Here is a 27,566-nt window from a genome sequence, read left to right on the forward strand (position 1 = left end):
TAAAGTTCTTGGTTATGATTAATAAATGATAATACAATAGAAAAAAAATTCCAATTAACTAGAATAGAAGGGAGTTTTTTTTAGATTTACATTTATGTAATCATTTGTGAATGTATGCTTTATATTTAAGTAAAAATGGGGTTTTCTGTCTGAACTTTTGATTCCAATATTAAAAGGCAAATATGTAATTGCATTATTGAGTACAAAAAGAATATAATTGTAACACTTGGGTTAAATATATTGCCAAAAATGTATGTAACTTGTACTTCAGTTGAATGTGTTATCAATATCTCAGTAACTATTTTGAAAGCCCATCTCAGTTTGTACTAGCTGTCTATTATAAGAACCTTAAAGAACATTAGAACTTGTGAATGTCACCTGGCTGTTTGCTATAAGTGAGTTCCATGGAAGAAGCCTGTGTGCTTGTGAGCAGGCATGGAGAATTAGAAAACTTTTTGAACAACAGACATTTGTTTATCTTTTCATTCACTTCCCTGTCCTCCTTTCAGAAAGTTATTCAAAAGGCTGAATGTTGGTAATTTTTTTTTTTTTTTTTTAACTCACTGGGGGCAGGGGCGATGGGAAGCGATTGAGGGAGGAATCCTAACAACCATTTAGGATAAATCTTGAAGTCTAATGTTCAAAACCAAGATCAATCAAAACAAATCCTAAAGCAGTTAAAATAACTTGAAGCAAATTGAGAGTGTTAAAATAACAAATAACAAATTTGCTGATTTGTAAAAGGACTTGGGATTTTTTTAATTTACTATCACTTAAAAATGATATTAGTTTTGGTTAGTTTGTTTTGATACTTTTAAGAACTCTCACTTTGAGTGGTATTTTATTTTTAAAATATTTTTTCTGTAAGGACATCATATCTTTATGTACATTTTGCAACCAAGAAGTTTGTTCCAAAATAAAGTTGATTATTTTATTATGTGCCAGTAAAAACACATTAATTGATGTTTATATATGTGATTTACTTCCACATTTTAGGAGGCCCTTTAAAAAATAATGTTGGTATTTTGAAGTATACTCTGATGAAAGTAAACCAGAATAAAATAAGCAAACAAACTTCCTTATAAAAGGTTTAAATTAAGTTAGATGCAAAGCAACAGAATTATATTTACTTTTATAGAATGTTAATTTTAACAATAAGGTTTGAAGAATGAAATTGTTGAGGGATATGGTTTTTTATAAAATCAACAAACATTTCACTTTATTTTAATTTGCAGTAGCAACAATTACTAGTTATTAGTCATTAGTTCGATTAATCATCGTAAAAATTTAACTCTCTTACATTACAAAAGTGAACATACATGTAAATCTTTGTATACTACACCCAGTTTTATTCATTGAAGTTAAGATATTATCTACATCCTCAAAAAGAAAATTTTTGACTTATCTAAGAAAATGCCAACACATTTGTAATCATATTTTAATGACAATTGAGGTAATTTTGATAATCATTTCAGGTTTATTCCAATTATTTAATTTCCAAGTTATTATATTTTAACTTTGGATGCTAACATTTTGAATCTGTTTCCATTTTTATATTCCTACGTTTGCAAAACTTACATTGCAAATCAATAAATAGACATACTTTAAGTTAATTATGAATAAATTCTCATAATCTATGTAATTTTAAATGAAAATCTTTTTTAACCTTTATTTTTCAGCATTGCATTACTTTCCAGAATACCAGTGGTTGGTGGATTTCACAGTGGCTGCTACAGTTGTATATCTAGTAACTGAAGTCTACTACAGTTTTATGAAGCCTACACAGGAAATGAATATCAGCTTAGTATGGTGCCTGCTGGTTTTATCTTTTGCAATGTATCCTTCAAAACATCATTAATATTAATTTATAAACTTCTTTTGCAGTTAATATCATTAGATCCTGTGTCTTATTTAAAAAAAAAAAAAGAAATTGCAGATTAGAGGACTTTCCTTTGTTGAATTCTTCAGTAATTGAAAAAAATTCAGAGAAATAGAGGTGAATAGTTTTAGAAAGTTAAATATGAGGAAAGATGCCAGTTCACTGATTCCTTGCTTATCAAAGTCTAATTTTACAGAAACAGCTTTTTTTAGGGATTTTCTTCCAGATGTTTTAACTATTATATGGTATTGTTACTATTTTAATTTTAGATATTAGCTTACCTTTCTCCTTTCTTCCATTCTTCCCAGGCATTTATTAAATTTGTTATCAGTTTTTACTATGTTATTTTTATAGCTAAGCATTCTGAAATACTATTTCCTTCCTTGAATACTTCATTGGAAAAAAATTTTGAGATAGGGTTTTGCTAATTTGCTGAGACTGCCCTCGAACTTGGAATTCTCCTGCCTCAGCCTCCCATGGAATGTAAGTTCTCTACTTATAGGTCAACAGAGACTTCATTTCAGGGTCTTCCTAAGAATTCCTGTACCCTTTCTGAATCCCATACTTGCCTCTTCCTTAGTTTTGGCAGAGGCCATTCTTATACTATCCTTAGAAAAAGTGCTAAGTTTTTTTCTTAAGTGTTGTATGCCTGAAATTATTTTTCTTATACTTGACTGATAGTTGGCTCAGTAGAAAATGCAAAGAAGGAAATAATTTTTCTCAGATGTTTTTGAAGTCATGAGAAATTGGATGTTCTCTTGCTCTTCTTGTTTACTTTCTCTTTCCCACTGTGTACTCTTCCTGAACTTTTTCTCTTTATGCTTTTGGTATTTTGAAGTTTTATCATTAATTATGTTAAGTTATGGATTTTCCCTTTAGGTCTAGAAATTCATATCTTTGACTGTTAAGAGATAATTTTGTGCCATATTGAATGTCTGTTTTCATCCTTATGCTAGGAGTTTAGCTATTTGGAAACTCAGGCTCTTGAGTTCTGGAAAATTGTCTTGAATTGTTGGTGATTTCTTCTTTATTATTATTTTTTTATCTTGTTAGAATGCTTATTGTTTAGATATTATCCCTCTAAGACTGGTATTCTAAGGCTGTCATCATATTTCCCATGGATGTATGTATGGATGTGTATGTTTGTATGTGTGTACACATACATATGTGTATATATACACACACGTGTGTGTGTAATATTTTTATATATTTTTATTTTCTGGGAGATTTTCTTAACCTGATTCTTCTATTCATTTTGAATTTCTGACATAATTTTAAATTTTAAGCTTACTTTAATTTCTCTTCCTCCTTTATGAAACCCTTCTCATTTTATGATTATATTATCTTCTTGTGTTTGTTTGTGATAGTGATAGATTCTGGTAAAGTTTTCTTCTTACCAAATATTTTTCTATTCTAATTTACTTTTGTTTATTTAATTTGGTTATTGTCTTTCTTGTTAAAGGCTTTTTTCAGAGAACTTTAATTGACCTATGCTTATAGTTCTATATTTAACTACAAGACAAAAAGTAGAATAGAAACTGTGAGTGTATGGTGAAATAAGTTGTTTACCTTTCCTTAGTCTTCAGACTTGTTTCAGATAATAGAGGTGGATTAAACTGGTTACTTTTTAAGGTACTTTTTCTGCCTTAGTACTGGGGATTGAACCCAGGGCCCTGTACATGTTAGTCAAGCACTTTACCACTGAGCCCAGTGGTACTTATTTTTAATACCTACTGTTACCTCCAACACACACATTCAACAACTGGAACTTTCACCCCAGTACAGAGAATTACAAACATCACATCAGTTCCTTCACCTTTCTGGGAGTTCTGTAATAAGATCAGAAACTTCCCTTAACTTTTTGACTCAGGTTCCTCATTGTGTTTAAGTCATTTACTACTACCTGTTTGCTTTCTAGTATCCACATTTTACTGTTTTTTAAGTACTTGAAAACAAATTCCGTGTCATTTTGGTGCGGTTTAAGAACAGACTAAAAGTAAATGTTATGCTTGCTCTGATATTTTTATCATGTGATTTTTTTTATTTGTTCTAGTTGATTATACATGACAGCAGAATGCATTTCAGTTTACTGTATACAAATAGAGCACAGCTTTTCCGTTCTTTGGTAGTATAAGATGTACAGTTGCACCATACATGCAATCAGTCATACATGTACCTAGGGTAATGATGTCCATGTCATTCCACCATCTTTCTACCCCCATGTCCCCTCCCTTCCCTTTGCCCAATCAAAGTTCTTCCATTCTCACCCCCACCCCCACTCCTACCCCCGCTGCCCATTATGGAACAGCATCCACTTATCAGGGAGAACATTCAGCATTTGTTTGGGGGGGGATTGACTTACTACAGCATGATATTCTCCAGCTCCATTCATTTATCTGCAAAAGTCATAATTTTATTCTCTTTTAAAGCTGAGTAATGTTTCATTGTGTGTATATACCAGAGTTTCTTTATCCGTTCATCTATTGAAGGGCATCTAGGTTGAGTCCACAGTTTATCTATTGTGAATTGAGCTGCTATAAACATTGAAGTAGCTATGTCACTATAGTATGCTGATTTTTAAGTCCTTTGGGTATATACTGAGGTGTGGGACAGCTAGGTCAGATGGTTGTTCCATTCCAAGTTTTTTGAGGAATCTCCATACTGCTTTCCAGAGTGGTTGCACCAATTTGCATTCCCACCAGCAATGTATGAGTGTACTTTTTTCCCTACATCTTGTCAATACAATGCTTGTATTCTTTTTTTTTTTTTTTTTTAAGAGAGAGAGAGAATTGTAATATTTATTTTTTAGATTTCGGCGGACACAACTTCTTTATTTGTATGTGGTGTTGAGGATCGAACCCAGGCTGCACGCATGTCAGGCGAGCACGCTACTTCTTGAGCCACGTCCCCAGCCCTTGCTTGTATTCTTGATAATTGCCATTCTGATTGGAGTGAGATGGACTCAAAGAGTATTTTTGATTTGCACTTCTGTAATTATTAGTGAAGTTGAAAATTTTTTCATATATTTGTTGATTCATTGTATATCATCTTCTGTTCATTTCCTTAGCCCATTTATTGATTGGCTTATTTATTCTTCTGGTGTTGAATTTTTTGAGTTCTTTATATATCCTAGAAATTAGTGCTGTGATATGCATGTAGTAAAGATGTTTCTCCCACTCTGAGGGCTCACTCTTCACATTATTGGTTTTTTTAAAAATATTTTGTTATAGTTGTAGTTAGACACAATACCTGTTTTTTTATTTTATTTTTATTTTTATGTGGTACTGAGGATCCAACCCAGTGCCCCGCACGTGCTAGGAGAGCTCTACCACTGAGTCACAACTCCAGCCCCTTGATTGTTTCCTTTATCATGTGATTTTTAAAAAAAAATTTTTTTTTTTTTTTTAGTTGTAGATGGACACAATACCTTTATTTATTTTTATTTGGTGCTGAGGATTGAACCCAGTGCCTCACACATGCTAGATGAGTACTCTGCCACTGAGCCACATCCCTAGCCCTGCTATATAATTTTTATTGTTTGTAAGATCCTGCTTTCTGTCTTTCTTCAGGAATTCTTATTAGTAAGTTATTTATCTTATTTGAATGGTTCTTTAATTTTTATCTTTATTTTATATTTTCTCAATTATTTTTTTATAATTCAATCTCTGTTGATTTTGATTTTTTTTTTTAAGGTACTATGGATTGAACCCAGGGCCTTGCATATCCTAGGCAAGTGCTATCTCACTGAACTATATTTCTAGCCTTTTTATTTATTTATTTATTAGACAGGGTCTTGCTGAATTTAATTTCCCAGGCTTGCCTCAAACTTGGGATCCTCCTTTTTCAGCCTCCTTAGAAACTGGGATTACAGTTGTATTGTCCTTGTACCTACCTAGCTGTTGAATTGTTTACTGTGAACTTTAAAAAATAATAATTAATTAAAATTAAGTCTTAAATTAATTTCTTTATTTTTAGTAGGGGCTACTGATATTAAACTCAGGCCCTTCCTACATTCCAACCCTAAGTCTTTTTTTTTTTTTTTTTGAGTGTTTTTCTTTTTGTAGCATTCTCATGTTGTGAATGTATAATATCTTTTTACTTCCAATGTATTAATCTTTTTTAAGTTCTCATTTACACCTTACATTGCATTTTCCCCCCTTTTTGTTTTAATCATGGAGATTGTTCTCAAATGTCTGTGAGCTTTGAATATCTGTTGATATTCATTCAAGAAGGCACTACAAGATTGAAAGTTTTGTGCAGCTGAATGGAGTTTATTGATTAGTGAAGCTTTTTGTGGATGATTAAGGGAGACCTTGTGGGGGGGGGGATTTCTAACTGTCAGTATTTGCAGATTTGGGGCTCTCATTTTCTCCAGAGAGAATTTGTCTATTCTCCCACCTCTGAAATAAAACCAATGGCTAATATTATGGGAACTGTGTATGTAACTTATTAGCTCTTCATTGTCAGCCTAACTTTTACATAGTAATCCCAAGCCAATCTTCTCTGGTTTACTATCTTCAAAAAGTAATCCTTACACATTCTGCCAGAGTTGGTGAAGAGCAACCATGTAATTTATGCGATTAGGCAAGACAGAAAATCTGGAAAGTCTTAATTACTATGAATACAGGCTTTCAAACAATCTTCCTGTTTTCAAACACTCTACAACTCTACATTTGGAAGTACCTGGTGTCTCTAATTCCTGGCTTTTTTAGGGCCTCTGATGAATGAATTTGCTTTCTTTCTTAATGGGTTCCTCTCTTTGCAGACCCAGTATACAAGAAAATGCTGAAACCTAAATTAGTTGTTGCTTTTTCAACCACTTCCTGTCTTTTAAAACTTTATTGACATCTCTTTTTTTGTTTGTTTTCCTGTGTCACTTATTTTTAATTCTTGAGGATTTTTACTTTCCTATGTGGTTTCTTCAGTCAGATTTTGGGAGTAAGCAGAGGAATGTGTGTCTTATGTCTTTTATATTCAACCAGAGACTGTTAATACTATATAAGCAGATACTATTTTAAATATATGACATGATTTGACATTTTAATTCATTGTGTTAGTTCTTTCTTGACTCTTTTGGATTGATTTAGTTATAATGTAGAGTAGAAGGACCAGAGCACAGCCTTGAGAGGCAGTATCTTCACAGATACATAGTATACTAGGTAGAAATATGATCATGATTTTCAGTTGAGAAACATCCTCAGATATGTATTTTGAAAGATTATGTTCACTTAGAATATTCCTGTTTAATTTTGTAGCATTAAAAATGTGATAATACCACTCAGAGTACTCATTTTTCATATCAAATCATATAAAACCCACTAAAACATTTCAGTTTGATAATTAGCATAGCTGACTAATCTTACTTTTTTCATACTTTGAGATCTCATGTTCTTTGAAATGTTATTTATTATGGAATATCCTTTTCTTGATTGCCTTCATTGTTTATACATATCCAGAGATATATATTTTTATATGCGATTTAATTTTAGTGTGATATAGTCTTAATACTTACCTAACCGAAATTTTAAAAATATACTTGTAAATAGCTATTCATATTGTTTCTGTTTATAAATTTCAGCTTTCTGTTTCATTCAGTAATGCCCAATAGTGTGAGAGCAAATGTCCTTAAACAGTCTTCAGCACTGAACTGACTCTGCTTAGTACTGCACTCACAAAAAGTGCCAAATGGTCTCATCCCTGCTGGAGTCTCTTAGCTTGGTGACTCCTCATCCCAGAAGGGAAAGAAAGTGCTGAAGAGCTTATAGTTCAAGCTATTTTCTGCCAACTTTAAATCTCCATAGAATGGGTAGGGAAGAAAAAGGAAGTAGAATTCTGTATATGTGTAGGTATGTGATTTTTCATTCAAACCTGTAGCATGTGAGAAAACAACCTGCTCCCTTTTACAGCATAGAAAAGACCAAAATTAAGTGCCAGTTATCTGTATTAACACCAAAGAGGGGTCTGTTTATAATCTCTTTTATCTTAGTCATCTTGTTTTCACCCTATGCACTGAGTTCAGGAGAAATGACCTCTGAGTGGCTTCTCTTCGTTTTTTTATTTTGTGTGTCTACTTATTAGTCTAACACATGTTGCCATTGATGACATAGAACAATAGCTCTACTGAATTCCAAAGTCACACATTTTTCAATTGATTCAGAAATTCTCTGCAGTTGTTACTAATGAATTACCTTTTGTTAAGGTGGTACCCAGGTCAGTCGCATAAAATTTATCAATTCATTCAAAAGTTGGGAAGAAAATTGCTTTATTTTCATGGTCATTTTGTTTTTTCCCTTCGGTTATTTTCATACTTATGTAGGACAGCAGTGATAAATTCTATAGAATCTTGAAGGTTCTAAAAAATGAGAATTGACTTTTTTTAATGTGTGACTCTAACCTCTGAATCCTGGAACCTAAAACTGCATCATCTCTCATGATCAGCTCTACTTTGTGCTTCAACTTGAGTTGTACCTTCATCTCAGCTATCACATTTTCACTCTCACTCCTAAATCCAAACTAAGTCTAGTTCTCTTCATTCTCATTTGTAATTCTAAGAACCTTTTTTGAAGAAGCTTGTGCATTTCCATTCTATTTATGCCCAGTTGCTAGGTAGGAGGAAGATACAGGGTGAAGAAAGCCTTGCAGTAAGGATGGAACAGTTCTAGTAATTGTCTTTCCTGTCTGATGGCCCATGAGGTGTCAAGAGTCACTGGAAAAAATATCTTCCAGTTTTATGAGTATGAAGCATGTTTCATTTATGAATAAATGAAAAGTAAAAGGGGTCTAGGGTTGTGGCTCAGTGCTAGAATGTTCGCCTAGCATATATGCGATACGGGGTTCAATTCTCAGCGCCACATAAAATACACAACTAAAATAAAGTCATTGTGTCCTTCTACAACTAAAACAATATTAAAAAAAAAAGTAAAAAGGTAAAAATGATGATGGCAAAAAGCCAAAGATCCCGTGGTAGGCATAAAACTTTTAAAAATAAAAATGCTCTAAAATGTATGAGTCTTTTTTTTTTTTTAAGAAACTTTTTTAGGAATGAACTGTAGCACAGAAAGTAATGAGTCAATTACATGAATTTGAGAAGAAAGCTATTCTATAAAGAATGATAAAGCTTCTCAGTAGTCCTATTATATTTGGCGAAAGAACTGGATCATTAGTCACATTTCCACAGCACTTGTATTTTACAATGTGGTTGATTTTAAGATACAAAACCCTATTATGTATGTTTTTATGGCTGTGTTTTAAATTTTTAATTTGCTTTGGATGCCAGACATACAAATTTTACATAAAGATAAAAATTGTGAATTATTTAAATTCAAATAAATTGTAGGGTTTTCTGATAATATTCAGTTCTATATATGTAAATTTGAAAATTAAGCACTGTAAGTTAAATGCTACCTTTTTTGCTATTGGAAATAGACAGTTGCAGCAAGCTATCACAACTTAGTCACCATTTTCAAATTCCATAAAGGTTCTAAATTACTATATTCTTACTCTCTAAAAATGTGCTGCTTTAAATTAATGAGGAAAATGAAACTCTAAACCCGAAGTAAACTGGATAAGATGTCAAGAAGTACAGAGTCAAAGTTATTGAATCTGAGCTAAGGTACTTATTTTTTCTTGAGAAGTTGTGCATAGCATGTTATCTAAAAGTTTGTTTCTTTTATAAACTTTTGGAGATCTTATGTGATTTCTAGATTATACAGACTTCTGATTAGAAACTTAGAGTTAAATAGAAATGATAGGACCTTATTTCTATTTTTTAATTTATAATTCTTTTTTTCTCTTAAAGTGATAATTTTTCTTCTGAAATAAATTTTAAAGATATCTTTATTTTGTTTCAGTTTAATGCAAAAGCTAAATTAATAGGGCTTTATTTTTATATATTTGGTTTTGTTTTCAAAATAAAGCTTTATGCTTTCAAATATCTCTATTTTCCCCCCATAATCTGGTTAGGTTGAGTTTAGTGATTATGGGATGAAATTTTAGACAAGCATGACATTTTTTTTTCTTTCTAATTGGTAATTGAACCTACCTAAGAAAATATGAAAAAAGAATTTTAGTTAAAGAGTATCAATGTTTTATTTATTTTTAACATTGGAATATAGGATCAGAATTTTTTTTTAAGGATTTTACTTACTCAGTCATGAGGGCCTATCAAGTACTTATTGTTTAGTTTTATTGTGTATCTGTAAGTATATATCTATAATAGATTTTTGGTACAGTTTCTAGGTTGTTTTGCCATGTAGAATTCAAAGTGTTACTGGTATTGAGTATTTTGGTTGCCTTTTCTGCAGGAACAGTAAATATGAAAGACTTAACCATTTGATAGGAAAAAAATCATACTTTATTTTATTGGTAATGCTCATAAAAGTACGAATATAATCTTTCTTCTTAGAGTTGAAAAACTTACATGAAATTTCTTGGCTAAGTGGAAACATTACCAATTATAAAAACATACTCAAAAATTTGTAAAAAAATATTAGAGAATACCCATCATATTTGTGTATTGGCAACAATATATTTCTTGTTGAATTTTTCTTGTCAGAAAAGCATTGATAAATATCTTTGAATGATTTGGGCATTTTTTGGTATAGAAGCATATTTTCTTAATGAGAATTGAGGCTTTAAAGCAATGTGAGTATAAACTAAGTTGAATCATAATAGTACCTTGATTAATGTTATTAACTGTTATTCTAGATCTGAGAAAAAAATTGCCATTTTAGAACTAAATATTAAGCCTGCTCTTCAGCTCAAACTTAATCATATTTAAAATATTTCCTCCTAAGTAAGTTTTTTACCTGCCCTTGATTTTTTTTCCATTTGAATTATTGCATTGGCATCTATAAAATGTGAACTGTTTCCAACTGCAAAAAGTATGTTAATACTAAATTAGAACTTTTAAAAAGTCAGCCATTTTGGCAGGAAAAAAAATATATCTTTCCTCTAATGTTCTTGGTTTCAAGGGTTGAGATTTTGCAACAGAAAGTAAACTAATTTAGAATGTAAATTTGGTGGTCTTTCAGCTAAGAATAAGGGGTAAAACTGGTGAAAAAAAAAACAAACCGAGTTTCTTAAAAGAAAATGACTATTTGCATCCATAGCCTTCCATATATAGCCTTGAATATTCTTTAAACAATAATCTGTAAATAGTGAGAGGATAGAAGTAAGAAGTTCATTCAAAGGGAAGGTACTTGACCACTATTATTTTCATTGCTTAACCATAGATAAATAAATAAAATGCCATGTTTTTAACTAGTGTTTTTTGGTTGTGCATATCTGTAAGTATAAAAGCTTAATTTTGGCATCATCATATTATTAGTTACATCAAATATTTGTACATAAAAAGGCAAAAATGTGTACCTAATTTACTTTGCTAAACAGCCCAGTAAGAAACTTTGTTACAGCCTTAGGTAGAATAGATATTTTCTATTAAATGATCTTAAAGTTACCACAGTTACCAGTGAAAAACTCAAATGGAGCACCATACTCTAGTTATTTCTCCTGACTCATAAAATCAAAAAGCCAAATTTATATTCTAAGTCTAACAATAGTTTTTTTTTTTTTTTAGGAAGTTTTTGTTTGGCCTTCTATTATATACTTAAAGAGATTTAAATGTAGCTGAGACTTGTATCATTATTTGATCTATCTGTCCTTGTTTTTACTCCAATATTCTCTGGTATTAGAATTTCAGTATTTAATTCATTTATCTAGGAAACATCAGATTGTTGCTGAGAACTACAAAGAACTCTTTAATTTTTAACTAGTCCTCTCAGGTGGTGGATATAGTGGCTGCATTTTACTAATGAAGAAATGAAAACATGGAGAGGTTAATAAATTTTTATGTGAAAGATCACATAGTAAGAGTAGAACCAGGATTCAGCCAGGCACTCTAGATCTAGAAAATGTTTTATTTATAGATTGGTCATGCTACAGTTTAAGGTACTATATGATTATATGGCAAGTGAATTTTAGTAGTAAATGCTATAATAAATTCTGAAGAGTAAGAGACTGGTCTTAACTGGTGAGATAATGCTAAGCTTTGAAAGGTGTGGAGTTCAGTTGAGTCTATGATTAGGTAGATGGGAGAGAAGAGGACCATTCAGATGAGAGAGAAATTATTATCCAAGACAGTGTAGCAGTTACATTCTGGAAATGGTAAATACACTATCCTGACAAGTGGAGGTTTGGGGAATACTGAATGAAAAGTTGAAAGCATGGATGTGGACAGGTCATAGCATTTCATTTCAGAATGCCGTATGTGTATAACTGAGTTGTGGGGAGGTTTTGTTCTAATATGGAACTCAATAAATACTTAGTTTAAGATTTAACTAGCCAATATGAATTGAGGATGCAGGGATTGTGACATTTTAGACATTTATGGTGTGGGGTGATGTTGAAGGATTAGTGATCAGGGCAAGATCATGTTTCATGCCTGGGTCAGGTTGCTTCTTATTTTGTTTTCTTTTCCTTTAGTGTTGACATATTTTGTGATTTATTTAATTACTCTAGGGTTTAACAGTAAATATAATCTTTGGTCATTCTGGTCATTTGATGTCACTTTTGGCCAAAGGTGTTATTTTATTTTTCAGTGTAAGTGGAAGAGTTGGAAATTGTCTTTTTAGAGATTCTAGTTTCCATTTTCAATAAAAATGAAGCAGTGTTTTTTCAAACCTGGGCTTAGGCCCTCAGGCAGTACACATAATCGTAGTGATATCTCAAAAGCTGTTCAGTAGTGGTTTTGGACTTCTTTATTCTGTGTTTTAACCTTATTTCCCTTTTCTTGTCTTCTAATACATAAGTTCTTTATAATGCCAAGAAAGAGATGGACTATAGTGTTTGATGCTGTGAGTTAAACTGGTTTTGTTTATTTTGGAAAAGAGGTAAATAAGTAAGGAATATGGAATTCAGAGTAACGTAGAGGGAAAAGTGTGCGTATTCTAATTCTAAAATCTTATCACCACTCTTAAACAGTGTTTTGTGCTTCCTAGAATCTGTCTTAAATGTTGTTAAATAAAACTTTAGACTTGTAAAATTGTTGCTAACTTGTTTTTCAGAAAATTTGCTGCTCACATTCTTCACTTTAAATATATATTATTTGTATGAATGAAAGCTTTAATAGTCCTATTTATTTAAAATCACATCTTTTATTTTGTGTTATTTGCTTTTACTTTTTTCATGTTATTACCTAACCTTCTATTCTTACTAAGTAACTAAGATCACTTATTCATCACAAATAGCCTATGATTTAAAAGTTGCATAATTTAAAAAATACTTGTATACTAGATGCTTCTCTGCATACTTTGTTTTCTCCTGTAAGAAGTGAGCAATCTAGTTTAGGGAAATCTTAAATTTTGTAGTTTTTGTTTATTAATTAAATTACTAAAATAAATCATAATGCAGATTTAAATTATAATATGTTTATTACTTTGAAAAAGTAAATCTATTCCAAGAGCTTAGATTTTGCATGGTTTGGATAAATACTTTTTAATTTTTTTTTTTTCCCTAGCATACTCATCTCGCTGTCGGAAGCATTTTTATTACAAACTGTGTTTATTTTTAAGTGTAATGGTCGGGATTGATCCGTGGATCTTGCACGTCCTAGACCACCAAGCTATCCCCCTGGGACTCAGAAATATGTGTTAGGCAGAGTAATGGGATGGTTTTTTATTGATGGTGGAACAGGACTTACCTGTACAGGTATCTCTCCTAGCTAGAGACTCTGGATTATGATCAGGGTTCTAGTCCCTCAATATGTATAACCTTCTGAACTTTTTCCTTTAGGAAATCTTTTTACTGCAACTGTAGACTACCAGCATTTGCCTTTAAGGTGAGAATGTAAATACAAAAACTGAGAAACTAAGGTAGAAATGTAGACAAAAATAGGTTATATGCATTGATTCCATGAAGAATAGTTTTTTAAAAGTCACATTCTTTTTGTGACTTGGAAGTTAATTGTGCTTCTTTTAAACCTTTGTTAATCATTTTAATTGAAATTGACTTTGTATAAATTCATCAATTAAGGTTAAGATTAATATCATATAATTAAGACAACTTCTGCGGTGTTTATTGCTTACACATGATTTAACTGTTAACTAAAATAGAGGGATTGACAAATATGTTTAGGGAAAACTTGTACAATATTAGTGATTTTAGAAGGAATTTGGCGGGAATAACACATGGAAGTATCCCTAAATACTGCATTGAAAAATAAAAACTAGAGTGTAAATATTACTCTTATTATAGTTTGCTGCATATTCTTATTTATTTTAAATTCTTATTATACTTTGCTGAGGTTGCTGGTTTTACTGATTTAGAAGACTTAAAAATTTATTCCTTTTTATAAAAACAAGTTAGCCTCCTCTTACCTAATGCTCAATACCTTGAAAAAACTGATACTGAGAATTTTTGAGCTGCTTACTCTGTCTAGGGCAGTTCTATTTTGAAAAGACTTCATGGTTCTGAACTATTGTTAAGTGCTGTGACAGTTTGTAGAGACAGTATAATCAATTGTTATGTGCACAGATGAGATTCAGACTGCCTAGTTTAAATCCCAACTGCCTCTAATCTAGTTTTGACTTTGAAGTTTTTACTTAACCTCTGTGCCACAGGTTTTTATTTTAAAGGGGTTTTTGATGATGTTGTTTTTGGTTTGTGTATTTATTTGTTTTTGTCTGTAAAGCAAGGATAATAGCATGGTTAATGTGTGGAATAAATGAGTTAATTAGTAATGCCTGGCACATGGCAAATACTAGGTGTTTTAGTCAGCTTTTTCACTGCTATGATTAAAAGACCCTACCAGAACAATTGTAGAGAAGGAAGAGTTTGTTTGAGGGATCATGGTTTCAAAGGTCTTAGTCTGTAGAAGGCAGGCTCCATTCCTCCGGGTTCCAGGCGAGGCAGAACATCATGGTGGAAGAGTGTGGCAGAGGAAAGCAGCTCACATGTTGATCAGAAAGCAGAGAGAAAGGGTCTCCACTTGCCAAATACAAATATATACCCCAGTGCCATGTCCCAGTTTCCACCTCCTTCAGCCATATCCTAACACTTCAGTTACCATTCAGTTAATCTTTATCAGGGGATTAATTCACTGATTGGTTTAAGACTCTCACAACTCAGTCATTTCTCCTCTGAATCTTTTTGCATTGTCTCATACATGAGCTTTTGGGGGACACCTTACAGCCAAGCATTCCAGTGCTTGACATAATGTTAATGTAAGAAATTGCTTTTCTAGATTTGTCTGTCAAATGCCTTATTTTGTTTGCTTGGTTTATGCTTTCATGGAGAACAATAGTAGTTCTAGCTTGGACTCATGTTTCTATTTGATACTGACTAAGTGAATTGTTGTGGGTGGGGTTCAGATGTCTTCAGTAGTTTTAATAGATGCATGTTGATACTTGGGCTGTTTTTGAATATTCAGTTGGAACTTGCTTTCTCTAGAGACAGTTGTTCCTTTTAAACTTATGTTTTCATATGATAGATCTTCAGTAGCTATTGGTAATTCTCAAATTATAAATTGTTGGGTGGTTACAGATAATTTCTGTAAGGTGTGTTGTGTGTTTAATTATAAAGGTAAACTGTTCAGTAGACAAGCCCAATAAAGACAGTGCCCTAATATAACGTCTACCCTGGCTTTTCATGTCACTGAGAACCTATTATAAAACATTCCTATAATAACTTCTTAGTGAAATTTGAGTCAATTAAATGAGAAATGCATTCCCTAATTGCAACTTAATTGTAGTATACTTTCCCTTAATTTAAAAGTGTTGTAGCACTGGGGATATAGCTCAGTACTTGCCTCTCATGCACAAGGACCTGGGTTAAATCCCCAGCACCACACCAAAAAAAAAAAAAGTTGTAAACTTCACTTCATTTAGATTTGCCCTGTTTTTATATTCAATTTCTTGGAAAACCATTCAGATTTTCATTGTTTTTAAAATTTTCTTCCAAAGGGCATATTTTATATAAGCATATCAAATCTAAATGTTGTAGTCAAATTCTGTTGGGGTCCACATCCTGTAAAGATGGTTGTGTATAGCTCCTGCAAAGTTATTTGTGGTTTTTCCTGAACTTTTCCTTCTGCAGCAAAGTTCTATTTTCATTAACTACACACTATTTTAAAGTAGAAGATGGTGGAGAAAGATCAGTTTGTGTCACCTTTGGATTTTTTTTCTTCGTCAAAGCAATGGCAGTTTTGATTGTAACAGAGAATTATCTGGAATTTGGACTTGAAACAGGTAATAGTTTCATACAACTTCAAAGATAAGTTTTGATTTGTCCAGCATAAGTATTTTTTACTTCAATATTTAAGTAAGTTTTAGAACTAATTAATGCTTAAAATTAGAGTTGAGGTATATACTGCACTGTTTTAAATAATTTGCCTGTATTATTTTAAATGAATTCTTCCTGTGTTCTTTTTTTTTATTTGTGTGTGTTAGCAGTACCAAGTATTGACCCTCAGCCCCCCTCCCAACCCCCCCCACATATGCTAGGCAAGCATTCTACCACTGAGCTACATCCTAGCCCTCTTTTTATTCTGAGACAGGGTCTCAACTAAGTTGTCCAGGCTGGCCTTTAACTTGCAGTTCTTCTGCCTCAGCCTCTTGAGTATCTGGGATTACAAGCATGCAGCATTATGCTTGCCTTCCTTTTGCAATTTTTTTTGTTTCAGTTAGTTGTTTGTTTGTTTTTAAACCTTTCCCCCAAATACTACCCCTTATTTTTCCATTTGTAGTTAACTAAGTTTCTGTATTGCTAAAGTTTACTCACATAAAGAATTAATGCAAATTTTATGCACACTCATGGAATGTACAAATATCAAAGGGATGTTTTCAAAGACTATTCCCTGCTAATAACCAAATTTTATTGCGTTATGGCATACTAATTAACACATGAAAGAGCTAAGCTAGTCATTTCAAAATTTAAGATACTGTGTTTCCTAGCATTTTTATTTCCAAGAAAAGAGTGTATTTCACCACTATGATAAGAGTAATCTTTTTTTTTTCCCCCCCTGCAGGGTTTACAAATTTTTCAGACAGTGCCATGCAATTTCTTGAAAAGCAAGGTTTAGAATCTCAGTAAGTTTTTGAAAAATTAAGCATTGTTTAAATTTAAAATTTTCCATTTTTAATGAAGCAATATTTACTTTAAATGATTGTTTTTAAATCATGAAAAGAATTCTTAAGTTGGATATAACTTCTAAAAACATCCTTACTCATTTTTTCCAGCTGTTTAAAGTCTGAATCTTTCATAAAATTCTTGTGTTGATTTGTTCTTTAATTTCTTGCTTCTGGAGATTAAATTAAAGTTATGTCTAAGTCATATAGCAATTCTATACTGAATATGTAGGTTAGATTGTTAGAAATGCCCCAAGAGGTGCCTGGTTAAGCTTGCAATTTACTTTACAGTTCACCAAGATCCATTATAGGCACTTGAATAAGAACAGTCTTTTTGTAGACATTTACTTTCCTTATCTTACTGTTATTGTGTTTATAGTGTGTTTGATTCTTAGAGAGCTAACTGTAAAAATTTATCAGCTTCTTTTTTAAAACTTTATTTTTAGGGGTCCTGTTTCAAAACTTACTTTCAAATTTTTCCTGGCTATTTTCTGTTCACTCATTGGGGCTTTTTTGACATTTCCTGGATTACGGCTGGCTCAAATGCATCTGGATGCCCTGAATTTGGCAACAGAAAAAATTACACAGTAAGCGGAAAATGTACATAAGCACATGCAGATAAATATATGTTTTCCATCTTAATGAAGGTATATTATTGTAATAAATCATAAATTTCTATATTGAAACTTAATAACCATTTGATGTCACACCACTTCCTCTCTCAACTATAAGCAATTTCTCTTATTCACTTCTAAATTTTAAGCCTTGTGTTAAAAAACAAACAAACAAACCATCGATTACTACATTTCTCTTTACTTGTTAAAATAGAAAGACCACAATTTATATTAGTTCTCTGGTATTCATAAGCTTATGATATTTTAGTCTCTACACCTGAACTGAGGATCTATGGAAATTTCCTTCTGAAAAATCAGATCATTTTACCTAAAAATATTATTATAAATTTTATGTATTAAATAATTAACCATTTTTATTTAAACATTTTATTTAAGTTTTTTTCAAAACTAAATTATATATGTAAGAAATGTTGGTTTTCTTTATTGATCTACTTGTTAGAATCTTGATAAAATGTAAACATTATTTTATTAGGGGTTGCTAATATTATAGTTATAGTAGTAATGCAGTGCTCTTTAATATAGATTACTTTTAACTACCAAATTCTATTTTAGTTCTGAAATGAAAAAATCATATTAAATCTCTACATATAATTTAAAGAACTTTATTATATTCCTTGCATTGTCAGTGTTTTTGTTGTTGTTGCTGTAGATGCCTTGGCAAAAGGGCAGGCTGATAATGTGCTTCAACTCAAATCCAGATCCAAATTCCTGTCTCATAATTTTGTTTGCATTCATTGGAAGCCTAACTTGAGAATATTCCACTTTTATATACATATTTCTAGTCATTAAGTTTCAAAGGCAGTCATAGTCCCATACATTACTGCTCTTTTTAAATCCTGTATTTAATGATGCTGATTCTCTGGTCTTTTCTTACTCTGTGTTTTCTTTTTAATTTAGTTGTAATTATCTTTTCCCCATTTTTCTACATATTCCTTGAACATGTGTTTACTTATTCTCATGTCCTGCCACACACTTCTTCATCCCTCTTTTTTTTCCTCCTTTTACTCAGCATGCTCTTAGCTGCATCCTGCTTTTCTCCCACTACCAGTTCCTCTAATAGCTTCTTTAAGACAAAACCTGGTTCTCCCCCTCTTCTTTACACACACACTTCAGTCCACTAACCCCAGTGTTATGATTTAAATAAGCTGAAAAGGGTGGGTGGAGGGGAGCCCTTCACAAGCTACTGAAACCGCTGTGGGCTGCTCCTTGATACTAGAGTGTTCCCTAGCAACACTGCATACCTAATACTGCTTCTTTCTTCCCCAGCACCCAACGGTTTACCAAGGCTGTTGGATGAAAGAATCACTTTATAAAAAACATTTAAAGCAGCCAGTGGTTTGGGAGAGGGGTTGCACAGTGCACATTTTAGTGTCCTTTTCAGTAAAATGTAGCTTCTTTTTAAGCTTTTTTCCTTTCGGGATATATAAGGGGTTTATTTTACTTTCAATTTATTGCAGTTCCTCATTGTATTAGCACCCTGCCCAGATCATAAGGGTGGGCAAGCTAGTTCTGTTGTGATAAACATGACTGGCACAAAGAATAGGATTGCCTTCATCCCATGGCTAGGCACTATGACTTATTTTAATAGCGAGGGTTAAAACCACAGTTCCATGTTTCCTTGCCAGGCATTCGTGGCTTTCTGACCCAGTCCTTTTTCCTCACACAGATCACTATCATTTTGCTTTGTAGTGATATTTTAAAATATGTGTTTGTATACATTTCAAACTCTCCAGTTTAGTCCTTCTGTTAGCTGCTAGTTAAACGAATGAAGAATTTGCCTTATCTCTAAGATAAGAAAAATTCTTACCAGCCACCTGTTTGTGTATAAGACACAAACATAGTGATTAATAATGAAATTATAGCTCAGACCTAAAACCCTTTGCTATATTAGGTATATTACTTTATCAAGAGTAAAGTAAAATTTGTTGATTTATATAGGCTAGGAGAATATTCATAATAGTCCAAAAAGAAATGTGTGAATTACTTGTGATTTTCGCAGTATAGGTAAACATTATACCTGATCATTACACACTGAAAGGTTCCTCTGTATCCATTAGATTTGTTCACTATATAAAATTAGATCATTAAAGTACCTGTTTATTGAATCACGGATCTAATATGGAATTGTTAAAGAATATTAGAATAGAAGTGAACAAATCTAGATTTTGGTCCTAGATTTGCCTGTAACATCTGCTAAATTGCCATGAACAATCACTAAACTTTCCTGAGTCTCAATGTTCTTATGTGAAAAGTTAAGATAATAAAGTTTTTTAAGGACTGAAATATATTGATAATGATCAATGAAATAGTCAAGTTTCTGTACTTTTGTATATTTTGTTTCTGGATTTTTATGTTTATTTCTTGCATGCTTTCAGAACATTACTTCATATCAACTTCTTGGCACCTTTATTTATGGTTCTGCTCTGGGTAAAACCAATCACCAAAGACTACATTATGAACCCACCATTGGGTAAAGAAAGTGTCCCTTTGTAAGTATGGTTATTTGAGGGCTAATTTTTGTTTCATTAGAATTCAGAACTGCTTTTCTGAATGTTACTTATTGTATTTAAGTTTCTTTTTTTTATTAGTTGCTCATGACAATATAATGATCTTGACATATCATACATTTGAATCAAATGGGGTATAATTTTTTATTTTTCCAAGTGTACAGGTTGCAGAATCACATAGGACACTATACTTTTAAAACATTGCTTGAAATGCTAAAAGATGGTAATAAACTTGAAGCTATAGTTCATCATTTAACCTTTTTGTGAACTTCCTAATGAATATTAAGGATTATTATCCTATTCTAATGTTGGCTTTTATACTTACAGGCTTTTCCTTAATGCTCAGTTGTCATCTAGCACTTTTCTACTGTCATTGTGCCAGTGGCTTTGATGCCCTCTTTTTTTTTTTTTTAATTTTGGTGGTGCTGTTATTTGAACCCAGGACTTTGCACATGCTTGGTAGGTCCTCTACCACAAAACCCCTATTTAGATACCTTCTGTAGTTATTTCAATATTATGTTTTTACTTGTGAAAATTGCAGAAGAGAGGATAGTATACATGGAATTACATATACTTATTTCAGTGTGTATGGAAATGTTAACATTTTCCATATTTGCTTCATCTATTTTTTGATAAAATATTTCTCAAGCTAGAGATATAACATTTTTATTGCTAATTACTATAGTTTGATAGTTTGCATCTCTAAGAAAATACTGTTTTCCTGTAACTATAATATCACACTTAAGAAAACTAAAAATTATCCCTTAACATTATTTTCTAATACCAATTCATGTTTCTCCAATTAGACAACTGTATTTTAACAGAAGATGATGACAAGGAAACAGATATATTTCATTAAAAGGCATTATAATCATATTTGGTATGATTCATGTGTACTTATGAAACTTAGAGTATTAGAGAGGTTCTGGCAAAGCTGGTTCAAACTCCAGTTTTGTTCCTCACTAAACCATCACTTGAGGATGATAACTTAATCTTTACCGAGCCTCTGTTTCCCCATAATAGTACCTACCTCACAGAGTTATCATTGGAATTGAATGAAAGTACACGTGTAATGCAACTGGCTGGAAGTGTTTAATAAATGTTCCTTTCACTGTTTTGCCTTATCAAAATTGAAATAGAAATTTTGACTAGCCATTGACTCCAGTGTACATTTTATATTATGTACTGCTTTTAGATCCTGGTACAACTTTGTCTTAGAGTATGTAGTCAGTGCATGAGACATTTTCTTTTTAGATTTAATTGTTATCAAACTAAAGAAATATTCACCAAAGAAGTAATGTTTTCCCCACACACACCAACTAAACCTTAATAGTAATTTTAACTTGACAGTTTCCCTGAAGTATTTAAAAGTAATTCTAAGGATCCTAGGCTTCTAGGTAAAATCTCAAAAAAAAACAAAACAACAACAGCAAAAAAACTGCTGTCATGTCTTGGATGCTGAAAGCGTTCCTCAATCCTTCCTTGAAGTTTGGTCATAGAAATTGGATTTCATACTCTTGAAATTATGTTTTCTGATTTTAAATATAGTAAATTTAGGAAAACAAGGAAATTAATATTTATGATATCCCTGTTATATGCCAGTTATTATGTTAGGTACTGATATTTCATGTATTTTATCTCTTTAATTCAGATAGTAATTATCCATTTTTGGTTGGTGTCCTCATCCCATTTTCTAGGTGAATTATCAGGCTCAGAAGTTAAATAATTTGGCTAAGGTTACTCAGTCAGATATGGCATACATAAAACATTTGGTTTTATACAACTTTCTTTCTTCACTATTTATACACAAAGACCTGGGGTCATTTTCTCATAGCTTTTTCTCTCATTTTTTACATCCCAATACTGATCTGTTTCAAAACAGTTCAAACAAAATTGTTGTCTTAATCTGTTTCATCCTATTCTTCAATTGTGAATTAACAGTTAAATGATTAGACAGGTGGTTTTATATTTTTGTTTAAAATCTAAAGTCCATGCAATAGATGAAAGAATAGCTGCCCATTCATCAAAGAGAGTAGAACAAAGAGAAAAGCAAGTGACAGATTCTTTATCACACAAATTAGTTTGCAGATAAATCTTTATTTGTAGTCAGAACCAAAAATGGTTGTAATGTTATTTCAACTTCTAAATGTATTAAAATCCAACCATGTGTTCTGACAGAACATGAAAACAATAGAATGAAGAAAACAGTACAGGGGTGCTCATAACCTCATGAAAAGAAAGCCAAAATGGCATATGCAGTAAAGCCCAGAATGATTTCAAGATCGCTGGGGAATGTCTTCTTCCTTCCTTTACCCATGTGTTTTGTCCTAGCTCAGGATCCTTGAGATACTTGATTAGATCAACTTATCAAATGTTTATGGTATTACTTGAATCTAAATTAGAAGATACTTTTAATGACTATTTTCCCAAATCCTGAACTCATAATCTAAGCAAGTAATTTTCTCAGTCGCTACTTTATTCTATTGTCTTCATTTTCATTATCTGTTATCCTCAAAGGGTGTGAAGTAGCTGTCTTAAGAATGCTGCCTGTCAATTCTCCCTGTTGCACAACTCTACGGAGCACAGTATCATTTATAGGTCCAATGGAAAACTTCAAGGCTGTGGAATGCCTTGTATCTTGTTTTACTGTTATTTTTACATGATTGGCTCCTTCATTACATTAGTCATTATAGTGCACAAAAATGTTATGCCTTTATCTTTTCTGGCCATCGGTATTTTCCCATTGAAATTCTGTGACCATGTGCACTCATAACCTTGTGAAAGGAAACAGGCATACATTATCAAGCTATTGTCCCATCCCCATTTCTGACCTCTAGTTCATAAATTGTTCAAACAAAAATCATATGCTTTTTTATCTTCTCTACCTTTTCTGTTTTCCATCCTGTTCAACAACATAATTTCTGCAGGCGACTTTTCCTGTATTGGGCATTTAGTTTCTTTCCTAGGTCCTTGCCATTGCACAGAATGACTGTAATTAACTAATGTGAGAGGGCTATCTGTAAACCAATGATTTATCTTGGTTTACAGAAACCAAGAGCAATCAGTAATTGGAGTCATAAAAGAAGTTTGAAAGACTGCTGGAGGTTTCTGTAAAAGAAGAGATTCCCATTCTGCCATAGATGTATCAATATAATATTTTCACTTTTATAGCACAATTACACAGATAAATGTATCACAGAAAGTAACCATTAATACCAAGGGCTCTTTTAGGTCTCTAACTCAGTATAGCTAAGAATAGATTTCTTATCTTATATGGTAAATAGTAATATAACTAGCATGCTAGCATACTGTGGTCTTTGAGAGAACTATATCAACTTTTTGATCTGTAGAATGACAGAAGCTACATTTGATACTCTACGACTCTGGTTAATAATCCTGCTGTGTGCTTTGAGATTGGCCATGATGCGTAGTCATCTGCAAGCTTATTTAAACTTAGCCCAGAAGTGTGTGGATCAGATGAAGAAAGAAGCAGGCCGGATAAGTACAGTTGAACTACAGAAAATGGTAAGTTTTACATCATTGTTCAAATGAAAATTGGCAAAACTGTTGTGTAAAAAAAAAGGATTTTGTTTTTTTAAATATTATTGTAGATAAGTGGGACAATCTTAGGCCAATGTATATCAGAAACCTTGATCTGATTTTGGTGCTAAGAAAGGATCTCAGTTTCTCTTCTGTGTTTTAAGTGTCATATAGTTGGGTGATGCAAAGCTGTGATATGCCTACTGTTGCTAAAGTTTCAATATATTGTCCAGATTTGGTGACTTAAAGGGTAGGAAATACACGTTTTAGTGACTAAAATTACCAGTTTAGTGGCTAAATATATTTATTTTCTCATTATTATATGTACTTGAACATGAAATGTAAGTATTCAGAGGAGATTCCAGAGAAGGAGAAAGCTAGGAATCCCATCCCCCACTGTAGTGGACCTATATATTTTTACCCTTTACATATTTTCATATTCTTCATAATTTGGCTTTAATCAAATGTATTTGTGTAGAATGAGGATTGATATTTTTATTTATGAGGTATTTATATTCATATAGATTACCTGCTACTGCTATTTAGTTTTATGTTCGAGGTGGCTGTCCTTAGAGATTTTGACATTATGTTTTATCTTTGAAATATAAATGAATTTATACCTTTGAAAATTTATTGGTTATTTTCTTCATTTTAAATACATTGTTACAGAACTTTTAAAAGGAATTTATTGTAATATTTTTACATTCTAAAAATCTTCAAATTGCCTAAATCAGTTTAAAATTATTTATAATTAAGTGCAAGCTTAATAATATATAGCTTTCTTCCCATGTAAGGATCACTTATCTCAAGCATTTCACTTTGATAATTATATGAAAGTTTAATTCACTTACAACATGTGAGCTGTATCAGATACTTAAGAATGTTGTTGGTTACAGGTGGCTCGAGTCTTTTATTACCTTTGTGTCATTGCCCTGCAGTATGTGGCACCTCTGGTAATGCTGCTTCATACAACTCTGCTTTTGAAAACACTAGGTAGGAATGAATACCCTGGAGACTGGGAAACATCTTTTACTTTCTACCCATAATTAATAATGCTTCCTCTCATTTGCAGAGAAATATGCCATATAAACTGTTTCTCCCTTAAAAGTTTTAAGAGGAAGCATGGAAAAGTTTGAGCCATGGAAGTTGATTAATCATCTTGATTTTGAGAACTCAAGGTTCATGGGGTTTTATAATGTACACTTATAAGAATTGTTCTACTGAAGGTTAATTCCTAGATTTACTTAATGAACTTACTAAAGTTCATAGGTAACTTACCACTATTGATCTTCATTACTTTTGTGTTACATAAGAGGGTGGTTTAAGATTTTGTTAGTGCCTAATATTTAAATTATTACAAGTTGTTTTAAACTTACATAAATTATGGAATCCTCTGGTAAGTTCAATTTTAGGTAACTAGGTTGAAGGGACAAAGATTTTTCAGTGAAAGAGCAAAGTTGTCTTAACAGGTCAAGTCCCTGTTGGTACTATTCAAGAATGATCCATTATTGCACTGATCATTTCCCTTTGCTTTGATCAGGCAACTTGCCACCATGTGGGTTTAGGAAGCCCAAAGAGACTAGAAGTATTACTTGGTGGATTTAGTAGATTTCATAAACTGATGATAGTTGTAAATGCCCTTTAGGAATCTGTGGAACTTAAAGGGGTAGGAAGCTTAGTTGTAAATTATGTGACTCATATCCTATGCAGGGTAGGAAAGTATATGATAAAAAAATTTCTGGAAGCTATTAATAGTTGCTCACATTGAAATCATAGTTTCTGAGAAAGAAATTTATTCTGATGTTGTTGAGTTAGAAAAGATTTCCAAGAAGTTATTGAATCTGTCCCTATTGCTCCTGTAGAGGCAGTTGATTCATGTCTTATACAAGGAAAAAATTGTTTTTATTATATTACCAGGTTTTACTATAGTTAATTAAAAGTATATCAGTCTTTTTGCTTTACTGATGAGAACAAATTATATATAGTCTGGTCAAAATAAGTATATTCTTTTAATATATAGAAAAATTATTATTATTATTTGTTTTCAATCTAAAATGATTTGCTCTACCAGTAAACTTATTGATCTTAATTTCAAATGTAGGTTAAGAGGTTTTTTGTTTTTTTGTTTTGTTTTGTTTTGTTTTGCTTTGCTTTGTTTTTGTTTTTAGTAAAAGCTTTGGAATTAGTTAGTCTTCAAGTTTTCTGTTTTGAATTTTCTAGGTAATCATTCCTGGGGGATTTATCCAGAATCTGTCTCTACCTTGCCAGTGGATAATAGTCTACACTCCAATTCTGTTTACTCTGAATTACCATCTGCTGATGGGAAGATGAAGGTAACTGTTACACAAATAACAGTGGCACTGAGCAGCTTAAAAAACATTTTTACTCCTCTCCTTTTTCGAGGACTTCTATCATTTTTGACATGGTGGATTGCTGCTTGCCTTTTTTCTACAAGCCTTTTTGGGCTCTTCTATCATCAGTATCTGACTGTGGCATGAATCTCAGTTAACAAAAAAGGTTATCCAAGTCATACTTTGAATTCAAATATCTGTGCCCTTAAAGGGCTAGCAAAAACCAGAAGAAAGCAAATACAAAGGAAAAAAAAAAAAACAACAAACCATATCAAAGTATCTTGTTTTAAATGCTTCCTCTGTATTCTCAGGGTGAATTAATGTTGTAATATTTAAAATCATAAGATGGATTGTTAACTATTACACTGTGTCATTGGAATTTTAACTTACTGTATTAACTAATGTGAGAGGGCTATCTGCAGAGGTAATACTTGTGATTACCTTGGTTTACAGAAACCTCCAGCAGTCTTTCAAACTTCTATTATGACTCTAGTTACTGATTGCTCTTAATGGTATTAAGGTACTGTCAGTAGTCCTAGTGGCTGCTTATAGAACAATCTTCAAACTGAGCCATTCTTTAGGGGAGAGAACAGAACTAAAGTCACTTCTGTTGGTAATGTATTAGTTACTCTTCAAACAACAACAAAAATCCAACAGAAAGGAAGAGATAGCTACTGTATATTACAGTAAGGAAAGCTGCATAGTTACTTTAAATTTAATGGAGTTGTATGTGCTTGATATCTGCAAGTACTGCTGCTTGAGAGTAGCAAAAGTGTTGTTTTAAATTGTATTCTACCTAAGTTGAAAGTTCTTTTAAAACTGTTGGCCATATGAACATTTGCAGTCTTGCTGTAGGTTTGGGCCTGCCATATTTTATTTTATTCTGTGATCCTAGATAGTTTCTTTTAATTGTCTAAAAATATTTATCAGTACTGATCAGACTTTTAAAAAATTACTTTGTAATCCTGCTGACTACATGTATGTATTGTATATATATTATATATTAAATATATAATATATTGAGATTATAAAAGATGAAAATATTGGGATCCTTATAATATTTTAAGTTGCTGAATGTATGTTAAAAAGTGATTTGAATGAGATGTATTTGTATCTAGAAATTTTATTTCTGTTTGGAATGAGATTAAAATACATTTTGAAAGTTCAGCAGAGCATGCAGTTTATTTATTGTGCATATGTGAAAGTACTTAAAATTTTACGAATGCTTTTCATGATTTCTCCCAAATTGCATTTTTTTTTGTCTTTTAAAAATCACAATCTACTGATATTATTAAATCTAACCAAATCTACAAGTATCATTAAAGCCCTTGTTAAATAGAACTTATTTTAAATTTGTAGTGTCTACAATTAGAAATATTAAATTTTATTTTACAGGCCAGAAATTGAGGTCATTTGAATGAAAATAATCAAATGAAATGAAAAAAATTATAAAATTTCTTTTAATGCTTTTTATATCTAAAATCCAAAAGTCACTATAGAGTTTTTATTTAAATAAATAAATGTTCTCCCAT

The 27,566-nt window shown here is 31.9% G+C and overlaps 1 protein-coding gene across 9 annotated transcripts in view; it reads left to right on the forward strand.

The window, feature by feature from the left end:
• The window catches only part of Tmem161b (transmembrane protein 161B), a 64,371-nt gene extending 37,240 nt beyond the window's left edge, over positions 1-27,131 (forward strand). For 5 of the 9 annotated variants that reach the window (XM_076856035.2, XM_076856042.2, XM_076856039.2 and 2 more), the window contains 8 exons: positions 1,680-1,836; positions 15,971-16,122; positions 16,902-16,962; positions 17,448-17,588; positions 20,012-20,125; positions 23,494-23,668; positions 24,580-24,676; positions 25,904-27,131. In XM_076856035.2, the coding sequence (XP_076712150.1) occupies positions 1,680-1,836; positions 15,971-16,122; positions 16,902-16,962; positions 17,448-17,588; positions 20,012-20,125; positions 23,494-23,668; positions 24,580-24,676; positions 25,904-26,181 (1,175 nt within the window). In that variant the 3' untranslated portion in view covers positions 26,182-27,131. Of the gene's footprint in view, positions 1-1,679; positions 1,837-13,647; positions 13,716-15,970; positions 16,123-16,901; positions 16,963-17,447; positions 17,589-20,011; positions 20,126-23,493; positions 23,669-24,579; positions 24,677-25,903 lie in introns of those variants that run through there. The other 4 variants (XM_076856036.1, XM_076856041.2, XM_076856040.2 and 1 more) reach the window with 4 other exon arrangements.
• The last annotated feature ends 435 nt before the right edge of the window (positions 27,132-27,566 follow it).

Source organism: Callospermophilus lateralis, chromosome 5, assembly GCF_048772815.1.
Source record: "Callospermophilus lateralis isolate mCalLat2 chromosome 5, mCalLat2.hap1, whole genome shotgun sequence".
NCBI lineage: Eukaryota > Metazoa > Chordata > Mammalia > Rodentia > Sciuridae > Callospermophilus > Callospermophilus lateralis.